Here is a 24,370-nt window from a genome sequence, read left to right as displayed (position 1 = left end):
TGTTATATTCTTATGTAAACAGAGAAAATACAGATTTTGTAATTTTTTTTGCATGAAATCGATATATAAACCACCGGTAATAACACTTTGACTTGCTTTACGCGTTTCCGGTCTGTAAGTTGTGATGTTTGTTCACATTCGTGTACGTGATGTTTATAGGTTTGAATATCTAGTTCATTTTCCTTTGGCCCCTTTCCTTGTGGCCGGAAACAGGGTTTTATTTTCAACCTTTTAGTCAAATTGGCTTGTCCCTATATTTTGTATTTCATTATTGTAATATTGACATTGTCTGATTTATAAAGATACACCAGGATAAACGGGAGCATAACATTAAGCTGTATATAGCTGAATGCTTTTAGGGGAACAAATGCTTAAAAAAATGCACGATAAATTGTAACGTCTATATCAACGATTTCATTTGGTTCTGATAAAAACAGACGGTACTTTTTCGAACAAACATAGGCAGGTCGAAGGACCCTATTTACTAAACAAAGGATCACAAGGAAACATTGACAGACTGGAAGTTACCAGAAAACAAAATTGGTTACCGGTGTATTCGTAGTTATTCATCACTTCTGTTCCAGTGTTACATATTTTATGTATTCTTGAGAACTGAATACTCTTTACAGCTCGTGGTAGGGAACCGCTGAGAGCGTTCTATAAATCATTGTTGTCAGTAAGCAATCTCAGTGAATATTTATATGAAAACCGTGACTTGCACTGCAGTACTTATTATGTTGTATCTGGTAATGTATCTGGTAAGTGTTTCACAATCTTGCCACTAAATTATGACATATTGTTCATGTTTAACTACGGTGAATGTATCAAAATGGCGTGGGCTCTTAAGATGATTGCAAGGTCTACATAAAAAATCTTTTACACAACAAAAATAGCTCAATCATTTGCATATAAAACTATTCCGAAATGGAGTAATAAATTATACGATATTGATTGCATTCCAGATAACCTTCTTTTCTTTATTGGTTCTCCAGGAAGTCAACTGTTACGTGAAATTTCGGTCGCCATCTGCTAGAAAATAACCATCAAACGGAAAGACGTGCCACAATTATTTTTATTTGCAACCTCTGTTCTAAAGTACGCAATACTTCATCAATCCCAATAAATAGCATACGTATATAAGTACATGTGCATAAGTACAAGAATTGCTCTGTACGCATCTGGATTTTTTTCGCCTTAATAAAACAGAAATGTTCAAAGAAATTCACAAAGTAAAAAACAACTACCCAAAGTGAATGCCTTCTTTTATATATTAATCATGTTTGTGTTATCATAGTAACACTGATTGTAAAATTAGTTTTTTGAGTTGAAAATATTTGAAGAGACGTTAAATTAGTGTGCTATGTTATACAGTAAGCGAGGGTGTATGCCACTGGTTGTAAGAACAGAAATACCCCACACGTTTGATCATAAGGAACATGCCACCAAGTAGGAAAATATAAGCTGACTTTCAAATTGCATCAATTTTGTTTCAAATATACGATAAAACATTATGAAATAGAGATTCAACCGAAGAAAAATGGCATACAAGCACAGCTTGCAGTTTTATTTTAAATACATAAGACCCATGCGTACACAAGCAGATAACCATGTTTATGAGCGTTTGCAGTCAATGACATATAGGTTCCTTCATAGGACTTTAAATTAAAAAAAAAACAACGCTAAAAGCGTTTTCCAATAAAACGCCCAGAAAACAAATAAATAGACACAAAGAAATAAACGTTAGAAAATACCAATCTCGAAGCATTTCGACCATTTCCTTACCACATAAGCACTCTGTCATTTCTCTGACTAATCTATCTATCAATGTCCGTTTGTTTCCTGATTAGAAAATAATGCCGTTTGTTTCGTTCCCTAAATCAAAGCAAACGCAGATTCTATTCCAAAGTTATGTGACGGTAATATACATTTAGTTGACAGCCATCTTCTAGTGTCCTTGTTAGAGATGTTTTGGTGAAACAAAGGAAATACATGTCTTATGTATAAATATATTTGGCCAGACCAGCAGTTGCTGTAATAATCAACACGTAGAACCTAGCAAATATGCAAATGAAACCATAGGTACAAGTAACTGACTTAAAACTTTTCATTTTCATAAAGTGGCACATGGAGCAAATGCAAAATGAAAAACTGAATAACAAAGCAGCCGACATAATCAAGTTTACCATCAATGGAATGCTTATCAATCAACGTGGCGATAAGGGCCATAGAAAAGTGCGCGAAAACCCCCAGTCATTTACAGTTGTTCAAGAACGAGACCTCACACTTGTCCCATCATTAACCACACGGCCATAAACAGACACGGCAAACGCAAAACGCTTCAAGTTAATGTGATAAATCTAAGAGAGCACTATCGCATTGGACCAACGTCATTGTGTTCAATATCTAATAGGACTAAAAATGAGAACCAGGCATTTGTTTCTTGGAAAAAGAATGACGTAAATCAGTTATGCATATGTAGGCTGATTTATTTACGGAATGCACGCCAACCAACGCCGCCTTCTAATTATATGTATTGCATAAACGGAGAGGAAGCAATTTAAGTAATTGTTCAGCCAGTTACAAGAGTATGCGTTTATTTGTTATATCCTTGTGTTTTGAATCAGAGTTGGTATGTAAGAGTTGTCACTTTGTCAAATATCTTTGTTAACTATTACTTACAAAAATAATAAGTTAATTTTAGATGCATTTTAAACAATTGCTGGATTGAACGACTTTACGAACAGATTCACCATTTCGTTTTAATTTACTATGTTCATTTTTTAATATGTCACTGTAGTAATTCAGATAATATTAAGACACTCTAAAGCAATTCTAATCAATAATTATTTGTGTGTTTGACATATAGATGTTTCCGGTAATGTTAAGTTATATTCGACGAAAAGTCCATTTTCTATTCCCGATCATTTATTTATAAAGAGATTAAATCACGTAGTAAACAGTTTAAAAATAATATATTTTCAAGCTCATTATGATATAATATCAACTATAATTATTACAATAATTTGAGAATTCTTATTAGACCTACAACTTCAACATTATCTTTTTTACAAACTTTTTTATATAACGACCACAAAAAAGACAGCGCCCAAATATAGCATTCCAGTTACCTCGTGACCAGTCTTGGTGTTCTATATCACTCAATTAGTCGTTATTAGTTCGTTAACACATAGAAAGGCTGCTTCTCGATCGTAGAAGACAATTAATAGTAAAGGATTAATAGTAAAAGTGAAAGTGTTTCCTAGGAAGTCCTGATATGATGTGTTCCTGGATTAACATTAGGCCATATAGATTATATTACTTTTGTTGAAACCTAACATGTAATAACAATTTTGAGAAAATGACATCATATCGATAAGCATTCAGGTACTTCAGTTGCACAAAATTGCGCGAACCCAAGAGAAAAACCACTTGTCCAGCTATGTGACCACCAACCAAACTACGGTACTTTGGTTCATGGGTAAAACAAAATTGATATACATTGTTATTGGCTGTTTTATTAAAATATATAAAACTGTATTATCCATAATAAATGCAAAAATAAACAAATGTAATGATTGACTATAAAGAGACCGTTTAGAAGAATGCCTACTCCGGGCTTATTCAGGAAGTTCATTTCACGTTCGTACAGTACAGGCAGGAATGGCGAATAATAATAACTCTTATATGAAACTGCCATTTATATATTAGAGACACTGCCTATCGAATAACTCCTAGAACTGACAGATGATGTTTTGATTGACAAAACATACCCTGGGACCATACCATTATATATTTTGTATAGAAGTTTTGCAATCATCCAAAACAAATTAAGCGTATTAAAGACCGGGACGAATGTAATAACAATATATATTTCTTGGCACCTTCTAGTAAGTTGGAATTTATTTTTCCCAAATACATAACATTTTGAAAGCTTTAATCGAGTTACTTAAAGTATTCATGCCCTCTACCTTCACCAAAATAAATTTAAACCAAGTTGCTTATGATATTTCGTTTCTGAAAGTTGTCGGCAAAACATAATGAACTCAGAATAGATAGTTAATTGGCATTTTTTAGAGATCACCATGCATAATGTTGGATTAATGATAACTTACCATTTGTCAGCATATGTGCTTATGCTATTGATGTCACGGTAAAATATTTCAGTACCCCTTATGGGTTCTTTTACAAGAATATACAGAGTGGTATCATGAACATATAATCAAATATAAATACCGATGTTAACGATAACGCCATTTATGAAAATCAAAAATAGTAATGGCCCTGAAATAGATCATAGAAGAACTCCGGCCTAAAGAAAGACCCAAGTAGAAATGAGCCGGAAAGAACTACACCTTGCCTTTGATGGTGAGATGATCACGAAATCAAGACATTCACTTGTCTCGAACACCAGATTCCTGTAGCTTGACAAGCTTTAATTCAGTTATATATTATATGATGCCTATCAAACAGAAAATAAATTACTACACTGTGGACGAGACGACATTTTGAAACGGTTACAATCTAGATCATAATGTATCCGACTGAAAATACGCTGTATATAAAAGCTACGTTAAAGTAGACCATCTTTAGACTCATACAAAATAAACACACAAATCCCTTCCACGTTAACATTGTTGACGTATAACGCTTGCGAAAAGTCGAACCTACACAATTGAAATACAATTCATTTAACGGCGTAATATTGAGCAAATCCCCAAAACACGTTGACTGTCATCTATATCAATTATATGCTTAAATGATGGGTTATGCAAGGTGATACAAGGTTGAACTTAAACAGCTATGTCTTTTGCACTTTAACAGGAAGTGTCTTAAATATTTGCCTGTAGTTTATTTTGTGAGTTTGCAAATATTAATGATATCGTTGGCATATAAAGTCGTAATTTTTACATAACTCACGAACTAACGAGAAAATATAATTTGCTATGATATGAATAATGATAAAGTGTCATTTCACCAAATACATCGATGCAAGAAATATACTTCCTACTGCCTATCTATCATATTGAACAGAACACATTGCCACAAAATTTGGTATTTACTTACGGGCAAGATAGCCAGACCGGCAAGCCGTACACTGACCGTCCTGAACCGGGGGTTGCAGGAGGCGGTCATAGCTGTAGTTCTTCCACGTGGGGCGCCCGCGGGATGGGCAACCGCTGTGCATTGCGTTTGGTAGGTTATAAATGTTTCTAATGGCTTGTTTATGAATGAATATATCACGTCAGTAACCAAATAAATGTCTAGTTAAATGTCAATCGTTTGCATGTTCTGTTTATTTCCGAGAATTTCAATTGCAGTTGATATATTATTTCTTGTATAGGTAATATTACGTCTATGATTATTGGAGTACACTTTTAAAATTGATGAGAACTGTTTGCATTAAATTTTATTTTTATTTGTACACATGACGACATTTAAAAGGATACTATTATTACTCTTATTAAAAACTACCTGTATCAATTAGTGTTATATGAATTGTTTTGAACACACTTATATCCATAATCCTTTGAACAAGACCAGTTGTTCTCAATATCCTCCAAACTATTCAACGAAACTTATTCAAGAGCACACACATCTGTCAAAGGATATACATCCTATTTTCCTCTTGTCCATCTTTCGTGGCAAAGCAAGTGTCAAAGCACGATCTATCGGTCAATCAGATGTAATGCTTTGTATCCCAATACTCCATAACACACGAGTTGTATTTGTCCCTTTTCTGGAATCCGATACCATGCATCTTGTGGCTTTATCACGCCTTACATTAAGATTTGTACGTTAAGCAGTTCCATTACAAGCAAATCCCATCGTCAAATATAAAAAAATGTGGCAGTTATTCATGAGGGAGAGGTCAAATATGATTGTTTCAAGTTCACGCCGGTCCACAATCAAAGGAATAAATCTACATTTTTATCATCTGGGAAGACAAGTGAAAGCGAATTAAAAGTATTAAGCAAAGCTGTAGGTAAGCAAAGGTTCTCAGACAAATGTCTCCAACTTGGCAACTACTAGACACTGAATTAATTCCACAAAACACGTCCAGCCGGATCAGTGAGGGTGTCCTAATGTAACATTGGTAGCAATTGTTGATTAATGTTTGCTTTTATGCAGAAACTATTGAACAATAGTTAGGCATTTCATTCCGCTGTCCGCTGTCTTAATAAACCGTCAAGCTCAAAAGGGCATACAAAGAAACCGTTTCATATCAACGTAATTGGACATGAATTATGATATTTCATGCCTAAGATTTCTTGTTAGCGCGAAATTTGTGGAAAATGCAAAAAGACTTTCGGTACTGCAGAACATTCCTTCAATACATAAATCATTACACAAATCAGGGTAAAAACAGTATCAGGTTTCAAGTCGGAACGCACATACAGAACTTTTTTCATCAAATTATCTCTTTAATGGAACAACCAAAATTGATTGGAACAAATGCCGGTATCTTATGGCGTAACCCATTGGTTGATCGGAGACAATGCCGGTATCTTATGGCGTAACCCATTGGTTGATCGGAGACAATGCCGGTATCCTATGGCGTAACCCATTGGTTGATCGGAGACAATGCCGGTATCTTATGGCGTAACCCATTGGTTGATCGGAGACAATGCCGGTATCCTATGGCGTTACCAATTGGTTGATCGGAGACAATGCCGGTATCTTATGGCGTAACCCATTGGTTGATCGGAGACAATGCCGGTATCTTATGGCGTAACCCATTGGTTGATCGGAGACAATGCCGGTATCTTATGGCGTAACCCAATGGTTGATCGGAGAAAATGCCGCTATCTTAAGGCGTAACCCAATGGTTGATCGGAGACAATGCCGGTATCTTATGGCGTAACCCAATGGTTGATCGGAGACAATGCCGGTACCTTATGGCGTAACCCAATGGTTGATCGGAGACAATGCCGGTATCTTATGGCGTAACCCAATGGTTGATCGGAGACAATGCCGGTATCTTATGGCGTAACCCAATGGTTGATCGGAGACAATGCCGGTATCTTATGGCGTAACCCAATGGTTGATCGGAGACAATGCCGGTATCTTATGGCGTAACCCAATGGTTGATCGGAGACAATGCCGGTATCTTATGGCGTAACTCAATGGTTGATCGGAGTCAATGCCGCTATCTTATGGCGTAACCCATTGGTTGATTTGAACAAATGCCGGTATCTTATGGCGTAACCCATTGGTTGATGAGAACAAATGGCGGTATCTTATGGCGTAACCCACTGGTTGATTGGAGCCAATGCCGGTTTTTTATGGCATAACCCATTGGTTGATTGGAGCCAATGCTGGTATCTTATGGCGTAACCCATTGGTTGATTGGAGCTAATGCCGCTATCTTAAGGCGTAACCCATTGGTTGATTGGAGCCAATGCCGCCATCTTAAGGCGTGACCCATTGGTTGATTGGAACCAATGCTGGTATTTAATGGCGTAGCCCATTGGTTGATTGGGGTACTGTCGGTATCTTATGGCGTAAACCAATGGTTGATTGGAACCAATGCCGTTATCATATGACGTAACCTTTTGGTTGATTGGAGCCAATGCCGGTATCTTATGGCATAACCCATTGATTGTTTGGAGAAAATGCTGTTATCTTATGGCATAACCCATTGGTTGATTGGAGCCAATGCCGCTATCTTAAGGCATGACCCATTGTTTGATTGAAACCAATGCTGGTATTTTATGGCGTAGCCCACTGGTTGATTGGGGCCACTGTCGGTATCTTATGGCGTAAACCAATTGGTTGATTGGAAACAATGCCTGTATCTTATGGCGTAAACCAATGGTTGATTGGAACCAATGCCGGTATCATATGGCGTAACCTTTTTGGTTGATTGCAGCCAATGCTGGTATTTTATGGCGTAACCTTTTGGTTGATTGGAGCCAATGCTGGTATCTTATGGCGTAATCCATTTGTTGATTGGAGCCAATGCCGGTATCTTATGGCATAACTCATTGATTGTTTGGAGCCAATGCCGCTATCTTAAGGCGTGACCCATTGTTTGATTGAAACCAATGCTGGTATCTTATGGCGTAGCCCATTGGTTGATTGGGGCCACTGTCGGTATCTTATGGCGTAAACCAATTGGTTGATTAGAACCAATTCCTGTATCTTATGGCGTAAACCAATGGTTGATTGGAACCAATGCAGGTATCATTTGGTGTAACCTTTTGGTTGATTGGAGCCAATGCCGGTATCATTTGATGTAACCTTTTAGTTGATTGGAGCCAATGCTGGTATCTTATGGCGTAACCTTTTGGTTGATTGGATCCAATGCTGGTATCTTATGGCGTAACCTTTTGGTTGATTGGAGCCAATGCTGGTATCTTATGGCGTAACCCATTGGTTGATTGGAGAAAATGCTGGTATCTTATGGCGTAACCCATTGGTTGATTGGAGCCAATGCCGCTATCTTAAGGCGTGACCCATTGTTTGATTGGAACCAATGCTGGTATCTTATGGCGTAGCCCACTGGTTGATTGGGGCCACTGTCGGTATCTTATGGCGTAAACCAATTGGTTGATTGGAAACAATGCCTGTATATTATGGCGTAAAACAATGGTTGATTGGAACCAATGCCGGTATCATATGGCGTAACCTTTTGGTTGATTGCAGCCAATGCTGGTATCTTATGGCGTAACCTTTTGGTTGATTGGAGGAAATGCCGCTATCTAATGGCGTAACCTTTTGGTTGATTGGAGCCAATGCCGGTATCCTATGGCATAACCCATTGATTGTTTGGAGAAAATGCTGGTATCTTATGGCGTAACCCATTGGTTGATTGGAGCCAATGCCGCTATCTTAAGGCGTGACCCATTGGTTGATTGGAACCAATGCTGGTATCTTATGGCGTAGCCCATTGGTTGATTGGGGCCACTGTCGGTATCTTATGGCGTAACCAATTGGTTGATTGTAACCAAAGCCGGTAATCAAGGCGTAACCAATTGGTTGATTGGAACCAATGCCGGTATCCAAGGCTTAACCAATTGGTTGATTGAAACCAATGCCGGTATTCAAGGCGTAACCAATTGGTTGATTGGAACCAATGCCGGTATTCAAGGCGTAACCAATTGGTTGATTGGAACCAATGCCGGTATTCAAGGCGTATCCAATTGGTTGATTGGAACCAATGCCGATATCTTATAGCGTTAATCACTTGCACCGAAGTTTCATCGCATCGTCCGGATTCGAACGACCGACCGACCGACCGACCGACCGACGTCCCACTTAATCTACTGACCGACCGACCGACCGACCAATCGACAAGCTTACCCCTACAAAAACTGTGGATGGTGAGGTATTATAAGCGGTAATGTTATATTGAATTTAAAAAAATAAACTTCTTCTACTGTACAATGTACATATTTTCAATGTATATCATAACATAGGGAAGTTTTACACCTTACACCCATTGGTACCGAATATCGTAGTTTCGTGATTGGCTAACCGCGAAATGATCAACCCATTTGACAATATTTCAATTGCCCTAGATATTGTATTCCAAAGAAGTTCATTTTTTGGCGTTGCAGTTACAAAAGAGGAGTGGGCGATTTGTTCAAGTTATTGGGAATAAATCTTCCACGGCGGCCAATTATTCCCCTTTTGCTAAGAAAAATACAGTTAAACGGGAGAATTTTGCAAAATTACGACCGTCATGTTTTTCTGTTCTTGTTTAAGTTTCTTTGATGTGCGTGTATCAGTAAGCTCCATTGTATAATTTAAACCGTGAAGAAAATATTTATTTCTCCAACCCAAGGGCCAAAGATAAAACAGTACTCGTATGAACTACATTTTTTCTACGCGCAAAAGAATTCCATCGAAAAAATACATGTTAGCTTGAATCTGTTAAAGTGACACACGTATTCTGAATCAATACATACACATGTACAGAAAACATAAATTTAGAGTGATAAACCTTAAACTGTTTACTGAATAATGCATTTATGGAAAATATTAATAACTGATAACAAGACTGTTACCATGCATTTAATAGCTTGAAAAGCACAAATATTAAATGACTGGTGGGTTCCAAAAGATTAACAAAGATCAACTATCGTCTCATAAGGTAGAAATACCTGTATTTCGCACCTTTCTTACAAATTAAACACGGTATCCGTCATAAAAATCATTGTTTTCCATATTTATAAAGCCTTTTCGGTAAATTAAAACAATTGTATTAAGTGTGGTTCATCTTATGCGGGAGTAAGAGTTCACCTTAAACTGCATTCGGAACTCCTCGGCCATTTTATCGCAAACAACATCGGATGTATGCCGGTACATCAATTGAAGTAGTTCGTAAAATTTTGAATTATATCATTAATTAAATGTATTGTTATAGAGTTGTATTTTTCTATCTAAGTTTAAATTGATTGTCAGTGAAGTGAATTATTGCAAACAAAATTAAGATTCCCACGAGTAAAGTCATAAAGTTTAACTGCTTAATAAAATTACTACGCGATCTACTTGCAGCGGACGTAAACGTGTCACTTTTTGAGTTTGTAATCCGTCCAAATACATCCGAGGTTACGTTCGATAAAATGGCCGAGGAGTTCCGAATGCTTTAACTGGGGTTGGAGAAAATGCATCTAACATGGCCGCTCGTATAAGATAGGTTCATCCCAACCCTCGCAGTGGGTGTTCTGGGGAAACTCGGTAAACGTCATTTCCGAAAAGAAAAACACGCTCAGGTTGGGATGAACATATCTTACACTCTCGGCCATTTTAAAGAATGGGAAAAACACCCTTTATGATTCCAGCTTACGCGACACATTTAGTTAATCACTTCGTGAAAGAAATGCAATTTCAAGCCGCGGTGTGTGTGTTATTGACAGGCTGTTTAGGAGGCCAGACGGGTACATCCTGATTTGGTTCTTGGGATAAATATAATATCATCAGGTGATGGTCATGACCATCACCCCGACTTATACGCACACTTTCATATGTTCGTGTGTCATGGCCGACACAGCCGGAATGTGACCTTAAAACACTAAGTCCAAATAAAGGAATATTTACGTTAAATTTCGCAAGTGTTCAACCCCTAAACTGCCGGAAAAAATGGGGACACATATGCAATAGATCTACCTAAAAACAATACACGCCGTCTGGTTTTTATCTCAAAGGCCATACCTTTAGAGTACCTTATTTAAATCAGCAAAGAAAAATGAAACTGACAGGAAGCATAACGTAGGAAAATGATTTGAACATATGCAGAGTGATTATCATAAGTTAGAACGAATTTGTTTCCTTATGAATTCCTTCAGCGTTTGCTTGGCGTCAGAAGCTTGTTACATGTTTGTATCATGGACTCAGCCTTGTCATCGAATTGGTTAGCTGACATCTCAAACCTATATACATGTTAGCATATTGGGAGGATATTCAAAGAAGGTAATAACAATTGAAAAACTTCATAGCATACATCGAGTACGAGAGTAAAGATAGACAACTCCATCAAAGTAAGCGATGAACATTAATTTGTAGCATAGAGTTCCGTTCCGTGATTCATAGTAAAATGTGACACAAACGTTCAACCTGTTTTCAGTCTACTTGAAAAAATTTCAGTGGGACAAAGCCGTTAAATTTACGAATATATTGGCACAGGCGCGCTTATTTCGAAGAAAGAAAATGATTTTTAAATGATTATTTATTCGTTTTGAAAATACCTGATGACTGTCTGTTTATTGTATAAAATCACACTTAAACACTTACTCTAATGCTACGTTTACACTATGTTCCCGGTGGCCACGGCAGCCCCGTTTCAGACAACCGTGGAGAAAACGGGATAAACGTGAGACAGCGCGGGGTAACGGGATATGCAAACGTGACAGACCGTTATTGCCGTGCATGCCGGGCCAGAATTTTAGACTGTCAAAAAATTTGCCACGGCAGCCACGGCTGCCACGGCAGCCACGGTGTGGATGAGAAACGTAGTAGGTCGTAGTAAAACGGGGTAAACACAATGACACGTGACAGTAGGTGACAGTACGTAATAGGCCGTTACACAACTTATAAATCGTCCGTAGGGGGGCGGGAATCATATGTAATCCCCGGCATCTGAAGTTCCTTTCTAGTTTTGTCACGTTGTGCTTCGTTTTGTCACGGTTTTCACGGCAAGCTAGGGTTGACGATAGCCGTTTCGTTACGTTTCATTTGCGGTGAAAACACAAAATCTTCTTCATCTTGGGAATTCATGTTTTCTTGTCGAAGTATTCTGATACAGTGATTGCTGTTGCCTGGGGGATTTTCAAACGTAATCCAAAGCTCTGCGGTGTTCGCGTTCGATGCAAAGGAGGCCTTGACAAAACGTGGAAAACGCATCAGACCTGGATGAAGACGTGAACAACGTGAGGGATCCTATCAGAACGTATCGGACCGGGACGCAACGTACATGCATCCCTGGTAGACTGCGCCCGGACCTTAGTGCGCCTTGGACGAACCACTTTTTCTCCCTACGGCTTGTCACGGTTACCTTAATAAAACGTGACGAAACTTAGCACAACCTAACACAACTTGTTTATGGAGACAAAAATGGCCAAAATCCCACGGCGCAATACGTTTCGGGCAAACGGGGCTGCCGTGGCCACCGGGAACATAGTGTAAACGTAGCATTACGTGAAATGTTACGTCAACAAATACACGGAAAAGCAATAAATCAGTTAGCTGATTTTTTAGTGAAAACTAAACATAGCTTAAAGCACAAGCTGATAAGATAGTATGAAAGATATAATATAGAACATGAAATTGAAAAAAAGGATAATTCACACATATCGGTAAGGCGTGGCATACCTTCAGGAAATTTACAAGCAGGTACTGATATCAAAATTCTAATAAATGTATACAAAATCGAATACAGCACAGATGTAAGTCCACTAGCGGATCCGCTTAAATCGTTGATGTTCACTTTTAACTGCAATATAGGTGAAAAAGGTTATAAAATACGCACCAAATGCACATCTTCGGACAAGAAATTGTTAACATTTACTTGCGGATAAACCTTCCCCCGACCCCTCCGCCAAACCAAAAAAAATCTCGTTTCTTAGAGAGTGGCGGAAAGACCAAAGGTTACGCCCGTAAGTTACGCCCCCTCTAACGTCACGGCCAGGCCTCGCCCTTGATCCCCCAAGGAATATTACACCAAACAGGAGCCGTCTGACGCAGTAGGGGTTTAAATATTTATTTCATGTTTTTGCATCATGAGTTTATATATTCAGAAGTTAAATACACACAAACAGTTGGACCAAGCCTAAAGCACACACCCGAATAAACAACTGATTAGTTTGATATGCTGTTCATGCCGAGCCAGAAATTAACAGCTATATTCAAATGTTCGACGAACCAACAACATGAAAGGGATAACCAATGGCCATGTCAAATACGAATGTCGTATATCATTTGACTGAACAGGGTATGCTGCTCGTTTCTTCTTCTACCTCAGGAATTATCATCGTAAGAACAATTACAGTCGAACCCCGTTGGCTCGAACTCCAAGGGACCGGCGAAATTACATCGAATCTTCGAAATTTCGAGCCAAGCAGAAAGACTTAGCTTAAACTTAAAGAAAGTGGCCCTTTACATCCAGTTCGAATCAACGAGAATTCGAGCCAAGCGAGTTCGTGCCAACGGGGTTTGACTGTAGTAGAATAATGTTCAATTGTCGTCTAAATGGTCGTTATACAATAATATTAGAAATACGAGCCAAATACGACTTTTCCTGCATTATTATTTTCTACAATGAACGGATTACCATCGGGTCATACGTTAAACTGTTATGTATCGTATAACAGCTATTCGAAGACCGACAACTCATTAAGTGTATCTATCGAACAATCGAGTTTTATTAATACACAATTGGCCAATGTCACTTTTCATAAACATTTGACATTTGCCTTACACAACATTTGAACATAATTTGTATGACATCCCGTACACTTTTTCTCAACAATGAGGACTTGAAATCAGAATATCATATAGTAAGACTGGCCTCAAAACACATATTGGAATGATTTCAGGAAGCACATATATACGTCCATGGTTAATAGCCGTCACAAAATACATGCTTGGTCCTTGACGGATCCAAATACTAATTATAAATAGTATAACGCCTGCTTTACAATTTAAAGGCTGGTTATCATTTAAAGAGTATGACTCGTAAATAAACACTTCTAAACACAATCTCTAAACCATATTAGTAAAATTGATTTCATTCCGAATATTGTTGCCTTTGTCAAATCTATACCAATACAACAAAACCAGCCTAAATTGAATTTTGCGCGAGCCTCTGCCATTTGTTACTAACGAGGTTTAAAGAGGATAATAATAATAATAATAATAATAATAATAATAATAATAATAATAATAATAATAATAATAATAATAAAATAATAATAATGATAATAATAAAAATACTACTACTACTACTACTGCTGCTGCTGCTGCTGCTGCTGCTGCTGCTGCTACTGCTACTGCTACTACTACTACTACTACTACTACTACTACTACTACTTTAATTATTATTATTATTATCATTATAGTGATTGAATATTAAAAAAAAGAAGATTTATAACGCCAAAAATAATGACAAGGCTTCCAAATAACCGATTGAAATTATCTAGTAACATGTATTACAAATAATAATCAAGAACAATTGATTACAAGATTGAAACAAAATAATGACATACCGTTTCTCGACATTCTAGCAAGTTTTGTTTTGAGGTAAGCAATTTCTTCTATTGTAAACCTCATTCTTCAAAATGATATATTGTTTAAGAAATTTAACACTAAACGATTATACGACCATACTAACACCAAATAACAACGCAAAATGTTGCCGTTAGCAATCAGTTTTTAGGTGTTAGCGCCTCACAGTTGCTCTTAGCGACCAGGAGATCACCGTGATGTTAATTTAAAATGCAACTTGCGTTACTAGGGATTTTATTACACGGAAGATGCATATTGCCTTATATTTATATTAGAATAGTTGTAGTTCAATATGATACAAGTTTTTAATTACTTTTTTTACAGGACATTGACAGAATCCCTCGATACTGTTCATTAAAATTCTGTATGTGGACTTCTATCAGCAACATATTCATCTATCATACTACCAGATGGCACATTCTGCTATCTGGGTGAATATATTCTGGGAGAGGGATTATTCGGAAACACAAGATACACGTCTACAAACAACAGAAGAAATATGATACAAACAGCGGCCTATATATGATACAAACAGCAGCCTATATATGATACAAACAGCAGCCTATATATGATACAAACAGCAGCCTATATATGATACAAACAGCGGCCTATATATGATACAAACAGCGGCCTATATATGATACAAACAGCGGCCTATATATGATACAAACAGCGGCCTATATATGATACAAACAGCGGCCTATATATGACACAAACAGCAGCCTATATATGATACAAACAGCAGCCTATATATGATACAAACAGCAGCCTAGATATTGCGCGATCAGCAGTCGAGATAGAGAAAAAACAAAAGCCTAGGTATGATACAAACAACAGCATATATATTGAGCAATCAGCAGCCTAGGTATGATACAAACAACAGCCTACATAAAATACAACAACAGCCTACATTAAACACCAACAAGAGCCTATATATTGCGCAATCAGCAGCCTAAATGATACAAACAGCAGCCTGGACATTGCGCAATCAGCAGCCTAAATAGGATACAAACAGCAGCCATGATATTGTGCAAACAGCAGCCGAGATATGGTGCAAACAGCAGCCGAGATATGGTACAAACAGCGGCCGAGATATGGTTCAAAGAGCAGCCGAGATATGGTACAAACAGCAGCCGAGGTATGGTACAAGCATCAGCCGAGATATGGTGCAAACAGCAGGTACAAACAGCGGCCAAGATATGGTTCAAAGAGCAGCCGAGATATGGTACAAACAGCAGCCGAGGTATGGTACAAGCATCAGCCGAGATATGGTGCAAACAGCAGCCGAGATATGGTACAAACAGCAGCCAAGATATGGTACAAACAGCAGCCGAGTTATGGTGCAAACAGCAGCCGAGATATGGTGTAAACAGCGGCCGAGATATGGTGCAAACAGCAGCCGTGATATGGTGCAAACAGCAGCCGAGATATGGTACAAACAGCAGCTGAGATATGGTACAAACAGCGGCCGCGATATGGTGCAAACAGCAGCCGAAATATGGTGCAAACAGCAGCCGAGATATGGTATAAACAGCAGCCGAGAAATGGTGCAACAGACGCCGAGAAATATGGTATAAACAGCAGTCGAGATATGGTAAAAACAGCAGCCGAGATATGGTGCAAACAACAACCGAGATATGGTGCAAACAGCAGCCGAGATACGGTACAAACAGCAGTCGAGATATGGTGCAAACAGCAGCTGTGATATGGTGTATACAGCAGCCGAGATATGTGGTATAAACAGCAGCCTTGAAATGGTGCAACAGATACCGAAAAATATGGTATGAACAGCAGCCGAGATATGGTACAAACAGCAGCCGAGATATGGTGCAAACAACAACCGAGATATGGTGCAAACAGCAGCCGAGATACGGTACAAACAGCAGCAGTGATATGGTGCAAACAGCAGCCGAGAAATGTGGTATAAACAGCAGCCGAGAAATATGGTATAAAACAGTAGCCGAGATATGGTACAAGCATCAGCCGAGATATGGTGCAAACAGCATCCGAGATATGGTAAAACAGCGGACGAGATATGGTTCAAAGAGCAGCCGATATATGGTACAAACAGCAGCCGAGGTATGGTACAAACAGCAGCCGAGATATGGTGCAAACAGCAGCCGAGATATGGTATAAACAGCAGCCGTGAAATGGTGCAACAGATGCCGAGAAATATGGTATAAACAGCAGCCAACATATGGTACAAACAGCAGCCGAGATATGGTGCAAACTGCAGCCGAGATATTGTGAAAACAGCAGCCGAGATATGGTATAAACAGCAGCCGTGAAATGGTGCAACAGATGCCGAGAAATATGGTATAAACAGCAGCCAAGATATGGTACAAACAGCAGCCGAGATATGGTGCAAACTGCAGCCGAGATATTGTGAAAACAACAGCCGAGATATGGTATAACAGCAGCCGAGATATGGTACAAACTGCAGCCAGCCGAGATATGGTACAAACAGCAGCCGAGAAATATGGTACAAACAGCAGCCGAGATATGATACAAACTGCAGCCGAGATATTGTGCAAACAACAGCCGAGATATGGTATAACAGCAGCCGAGATATGGTACAAACTGCAGCCAGCCGAGATATGGTACAAACAGCAGCCGAGATATGGTGCAAACAGCAGCCGAGGTATGGTACAACAGCAGCCAAGATATGGTGCAAACATCAGCCGAGATATGGTACAAACAGCAGCCGAGATATGGTACAAACAGCAGCCGAGATATGGTGCAAACAACAGCCGAGGTATGGTACAACAGCAGCCAAGATATGGTGCAAACAGCAGCCGAGATATGGTACAAACAGCAGCCGTGATATGGTACAAACAGCAGCCGAGATATGGTACAAACAGCAGCCGAAATATGGTACAAACTGCAGCCGAGTAATTGTGCAAACAACAGCCGAGATATGGTATAACAGCAGCCGAAAAATATTGTACAAACAGCAGCCGAGATATGGTGCAAACAGCAGCCGAGATATGGTACAAACAGCAGCCGAGAAATATGGTATAAACAGCAGCCGAGATATGGTACAAACAGCAGCCGAGATATGGTACAAAATGCAGCCGAGAAATATGGAACAAAAAAAGCCGAGATATGGTGCAAACAGCAGCCGAGACACTCAAACATGTCGGGATTGGTATATATTTGAGAATCCGTATTAAAAGTAAGAAAGTAATTTATTGAGCAAAAAAGCTGTCTGATGTTTCAAGAACATAATTAGACCAGAAGCTGACGAAAAAAGACGTCATCGAACTATGAATAAAACATTTTGTTTGGAAAAATCAGAGAAAGAGTAAAATATACCAATATATTCTTTACTACGAACTCTTATTTGACACTTTATTGAACTCAGCAGACAATAATATTGTTGAATATATGACATAGCTGACAAAGTAGAAACACTGTAAACAAGAATGAAACAGTAATGCAATACAAAATACCGATTTTGAACAAAGCCTGTTATTAACTGCGCACAAGCTATTTGGATATGAAACTTAAAATTGCATCGTAAATATGATAAGGGAATGAACGAATCTTCCCTCATTTACGATAAAGAAAAACGCGTTTTGTAGTTTGAAAACAATTATAAGGTCATGTATTGCAACCATGTTTACAAGTTGTCCACAACTATAGTATTTAAAATTTCCTAACAGGGTACATACTTTTCCTGTTTTTCATCTGATTTTGCTTGTTAACTGCTTTGTTGCTTGCACAGACATGTGTAGTCTCCAATTCAAATGCACAAAGTCATTTGAATAGCCAGACATATAAATAGCCCTGTATTGCTCCTCGGTAAATGATGAAGTTACTGGTAAGCAAAACATAGCAGCACAGGTTTAAACCAACAGCCAGCTGCACACTTAAGAGTTTAAATCAACAGCAAGATGCACACCGGGGGTTTAAATCAACAGCAAGATGCACACCGGGGGGGTTTAATTCAACAGCAAGATGCACACTTGGGGTATAGCAACAGCTAGCTGCACACATATGGTTTAAACCAACAGCCAGCTTCACACCGAGGGTTTAAACCAACAGTCAGCTAGGTAATACTTCTCAAATTCGTTAGGTAGCTGCAAACGATTTAAACCAATGTATGTAGTTTTTCAATGTTTACAATCAATAGAGCAAAATAAACACAGTTCATCTCATATTCCATTTAGTGTCTTGTTTTACTATTCCTTCACTTGTTTAATATTTCATTTTTAGAAGCAAGTAATTTCATGGAAAGCTTATAAAAAATGAAAATATTCAGGTACTCGAATGATTCGTTGATAATATGGCGCAAATTATTTTTACTATACATTTTAACTGCTAGTTTCGCTCCAGTACCAAACCAAACACGTTTTTAGTGGATGTTGATTGCATAAAATTCAAGTGTCTTACCTATATTATGTATGTTAGACTTCTTTACATTCCAAAAACACAATATTCCAGTTAGAGCCCAAAACAATTTAAAACACTATTACTTCTACAAAGCTCAACTTAATAAACACTCCGCTTACCGTTGGTATGTATTGATTTTGATTTTTTCAGAGAGACTACCTCATCCAGGGTGAACACGGACATTGACCTCTGTTTCTCTGTTATATCAAACTTCTGCATAATGCGTTTGAACTTATATATTCTATGTCCTGTGAGACAAACTTATCCGAATCAAATTTCAAATATTGTGTTGGTCATAGCTTTCTATTCGAACCAGCCACGGTTTGAATCTTCCTCGAAATCCCAAAACACATTTATCATACGCCCTTTTGTTTGGCCGGAATCAGTGAGCAGCTTGCGCATTCTCCAACTCCTTAACTATGTTGAAACAACTTATCCAATGCCAAACTACGTGACGATATTACTGGTACATTACCGGTCGATGAATCTGATTAAAACACATTCCTTGAAGTGCTATCAAATACTTGCCAAGGGTGGTTACAAACCACATCCTGGGTATAGATAGTGCAGTTTGAAACAACCTATCATGTCGTATCTATTGCGAATCATTTCAGAATTGAAAGAGTATCTGGACAACATATGTTTTGATTGGAAACAGCGCTTTGGATGTAACAAATAGGATGTAAACTCAACATGTCATAATGGCATATTACTCTCTGTCTGATTTGAAGTATTTTGATGATGTAAAAAGGGAGACAGTTTTGTAATGAAAATACAACAACTTAACAATAAAATAAGATTAACACATCTCTTAAACGTCGTTAAAATACGCAGAGGCGCGCTAAACTTTTTACAGCCCGAGTGCGTAGTGATATAAAGCAGTTCAAGGGTCTGTGTAGATTGTAACGTTCATAGGTGGTCGTGTTATTATTGCACACAATTGCGCAAAACCGATTTGAAATGCACGAACAAAAATTACCTGAAAAATAAAGCACTTAAATATTTGGATACTTTACACCATTCTCCATTTATGACAATAACGAGGTTACATGGAAACGATTAAAAAGGCCTATCTACTCAACCTGTTCCACTCTATCTACCTATTTTTGAAAATGATGTTACCCTTACCAAAGTATTCTTTTAGGCCTATTTCTCATCTTTGACAGGACAGGCTGTTCAAAAAGGAAAAAAAAAACCCAGTTGAAATCGTGTCATCCGTATATTAGATAAATACTGGGCCCAGGTATGCATAGATGTAAAGCAAATCTTAACTGAACAATACACATTTACCACCGTTATCACCCGATTTCTGCTCGTATCATTTGACATGTTGAAAGCACGTTATATGTTGTCTACAAAATGATGAACAAGCGGTGACATATTCACAATACCATCACCTGGCGAATGACCAAGGTGTTTCAGCGTTTAGAGAACCACGTGTATATACTTCATATTGATAAGACAATAAACGCTACAGGGATAAGTCCACAATTAAACCCTATTTAAAAGCACGGGTCATGGGCCCAAGCGACCATTCATTTGCGAAACCTCGTAAATCCAAATTATTAAAACTTTCAGCGGAAAAATGACTTAAAATAAGGATTATAATAATGAAATTCCTATCATGTAACAGATCGTAACCAAAAACCGCCGTATGCGACAACCGACAGAGATAACGAATATTGCAAGTCGGATAATGTTAAATCTAAAATGCACATGCTGTTACCTACATTTTAAATAGGATAACCTTTACCGCTTTACCCAACTGTTTATTCACTTACCATAATGTTTCCACTTCCTCGTATTCGTGTGGTGTAGTATTACAATTTCATCAAGGGCGAACACTGGCTCGTGTTCATATTCGTCAATAATGTTTTCTCTTGAAGAATACATGTTATAAATACACTATTTGTTTTAGTCTTTTTAAGTTAAACAAATAAAACAAATGTTGTTTTTCCATTTATCTTTTGCCGCTTACATTATTCACGAGAATTATACTGCTCATTTATTTGATAGACTCCCTTAAATGCATGATATCAAATACTACTTTTTAACCTTCTCACACTTATAATCTACATGGATAAAAACAACCGCTATAGATGAACAGACACACGTGTATAATATCCGTCTACGTATCAAAGCTTTCCCCTGAAAGATCTTTAACACCCACTATGATCCTGGCAGTGAAGGAAGAACATCTTATATTCATAATTATGTCTCATCAGGAAGCTCAGTTATAACCTGGAACAGGTTATCTTACTTATTGCGTTCATAACTCTTGCTAACAGACAAATAGTAGTTGCAAGTTTAGCTCTTTTGAAGTTCGGTGTATTTGTTGTGTAACGAATTCCTTCGAAATCGGAATGTTACTGCTGGATGTAAAGCATGCAATTAATAAATGGATAAAGGTTCAAGCTATCATGTCAATATTTTCCATTTCTCAAAATATAATATTTTCATTGTCTAAATATTTAAAGAATCTACGGCAAATGTTCCAAAAATGTAAATTCTTTTGAACACGGTGGTTATATTAGCTGAATATGTGCACTCGCATTAGCTTGATTCTATTTCGAGTGCCAAATCGGTGCCTGCTGACTCCGCGTGCAAATAGTTCTTCATTTGCCGGCGGTGGAAAACATGTATTCTGTATGCAATTTTAAGCGCAATGGCTTCAAATCAAAATACCATTGAAGGGGATCATAATGCATTGATTCTATTAATAAGGTACTGTGCATAAAGTTGAACACATGCACTTAATAATGAAACTTGTTATAGGCATGCAGTCAATTAAGTAAAAGAGTTTGACATCGTTTCCTTACACGTGCTTGGCGCTTGGAAAAATCCCATCATCACTTTTTGTCGAATAACTTATATGAGTCGGCCTTGTCAATAAGCATACCAACACTGTGTGCAGATATACTATGCAAACCTTGCTCGTCAATCAAATGAACAAAGCACCCAAACAATTTCCTTTTCAGTCAGTTTGTAAAGACGAGTTGAACGACTTTTGCTTTTCACGCTTTGTTTTTATCGTTGAAGTGGAAAAATGTACTTTTGAAACACTTTTCGCTTGTAACCGCATAAAGCGTTATTAAAAGCTATGATGTACTTAACCGTTTAAGGTGAAACTTATGCAAACATTATGCAAACGGTGCATGTATAAATGCTTTGCAGGGTAATGAGCTCTCCCCTGCAGTATTCTGTTCCATGTGATACCTTTAAGAATACACACACTCGTTGACGGGTGTTTCGTTGATGTATGAAGTCGATTTTCACACTTAAAAAGTAGTAGAAATGTGTTTACCTGGTTATGAAATCCGTATAATATGAAAAGCAATTAAGTCAAATATTGACGCTAAATTCATGTTTAAAGAGCAATTTTATAAGTTTACATTATGCATATTTGAGGTTTATCTAACCTACTGCCCGACATTTCATCATACTTAAACATAGATCTTACCATTCTGCAGAACTTTCCTGGTGCGAATTTTGAGCAATGATAGTTCGCCCATTGTAAACACTGGCTCATAAACTGAGCTGGCACTGTCACGTGTTGGAGTCAATTTGTTTTTTGTAAACACCATAACCATTGTTCGCTTTGCCGATGATAAGTTTTCAGGAAAAAAGGAAGAAAAAATATTATAAAGAATTTAGAACTATAAACACATGTATTGACTGTTTCTTGAACATACCAACAGTACTTCGAAGCTTATTTGTTAAATATATCCTTTTTTGTCCACAAATGCAGAATAATGTATTTTTCATATTTTCACCGATGTATGTGCGTAAATGAAATTATAATGATATCATATAATTATCCTGACATTAGAGCCATTTATCGAGTTTGAACGCTAATAGATCTTAATAGCCACCGGTTTCCAATAACTGACAGGTGGACCCTTGTGACATTTATGTTTGATAAGCTAAAGTGCACTGAAACATTCAATAGCACAAACTATCGAACTTGCCAATACAAATTCTTAGTATTTATAAGAAGTGAAGCCCCATTAAAGTGACACTCTTATTCAAAATCAATACATACACGTGTATAACAAACATAAATTGACTGATAAACCTGTATATACTTACTAAATAATGCATTTATGGAAATATTAAATACTGATAACAAGATTGTAACCGTACATTTAAAAAAAAACAAAGCGCAAAAATATTAAATGATTGGTGAATGCTAAAAGATTTACTGTGGTCTACTATAGTTTTATAAGGTAGAAATACCGTGTTTTATGCTCATTTCTTTCAAATTCAACTGGTTATCATTCATAAGAACCAATGTTTTCGGAATTTATTCATCCTTTTTTGAATATTAAAACATTATTATTAATTGTGGTAAGTCTTATTTGGGAGTAAGAGTACATCTTTAATGAATATAAACTATCAGATAGTTAATTTATTATTATAATTGTATATTGCTTACATTTCTTTACACTAACTCGGTTTTGCATACCTTAAAGGGACAATATAACAATATAGTATACTAATAAAAACTAACAAAATGAAACAGAGAAAAATCCAACCGCCGAAAATCTGAAAAAATAGATATTTTAATGGTAATCGTCATCCAGAATATGTTAATTATCAGAACATAAGGTGTTGTAAGTAAAAAAATGGAACATTGTTTGAAATTATAACTAAAAATACGCTGCATTGAAAACCACTCTGTAATTGTTTCATGTTCTCATTGTCTGAAACCTGCAATTGATTGATAAATTGTTGTAATTGTTTCATGTTCTCATTGTCTGAAACCTGCAATTGATTGATAAATTGTTGTCATTATGTTCTATCATCAATTACATTTGCATTACCCACCAATTAACATTTTAAGGTCAGACAACAGATACACAAATGTATTCAAATAATACTTTTTACCTTAATGGCAATATCAGCAAATATATGCCTTTGACCAAACACAAACATTATAATATGTTCACAGAGGCCGCGGAACAGAACAATCATTCATTTTAATTTCTTACAAGTATAAGTTGTATCTACACAAAATACATCTATATCAACAAAAAAAGCAATTCATTCAATCAAGAAGCAACGACAGCAAGAGTATCAGTACGTTTTATCAGAGCATTAAATACGATGAAAAAGTCAAAATTATAATTATGATTATTGTTTACAAAACAGGAGTCGAAAATTATATTTCATTGAAGAACATATTCCCATTTGTTCGATAGTAATGTCTTTATACCAACTGTATGGCCATCTTAACCAAAGTGTCGATATT

General features: G+C 37.3%; 1 protein-coding gene across 10 annotated transcripts in view; it reads right to left on the bottom strand.

Moving 5' to 3' along the window:
- Positions 1 to 24,370, bottom strand: part of LOC128242890 (short transient receptor potential channel 7-like) — a 279,075-nt gene that overhangs the window by 103,725 nt on the left and 150,980 nt on the right. The window contains exon 1 of one of the 10 annotated variants that reach the window (XM_052960301.1): positions 20,901 to 20,925. The exons of 8 other annotated variants lie outside the window; for them this stretch is intronic. Coding sequence is in view for 1 of the 2 variants with exons in the window: in XM_052960294.1 (XP_052816254.1) it covers positions 19,239 to 19,338 (100 nt within the window). In the remaining variant the exon portion in view is untranslated. Of the gene's footprint in view, positions 1 to 19,238; positions 19,521 to 20,900; positions 20,926 to 24,370 lie in introns of those variants that run through there. One more of the 10 variants, XM_052960294.1, reaches the window with a different exon arrangement.

The sequence above is a fragment of the Mya arenaria genome, chromosome 8, assembly GCF_026914265.1.
Source record: "Mya arenaria isolate MELC-2E11 chromosome 8, ASM2691426v1".
NCBI classification, from domain to species: Eukaryota; Metazoa; Mollusca; class Bivalvia; order Myida; family Myidae; genus Mya; species Mya arenaria.
This window is presented reverse-complemented; position numbering and strand designations above follow the sequence as displayed.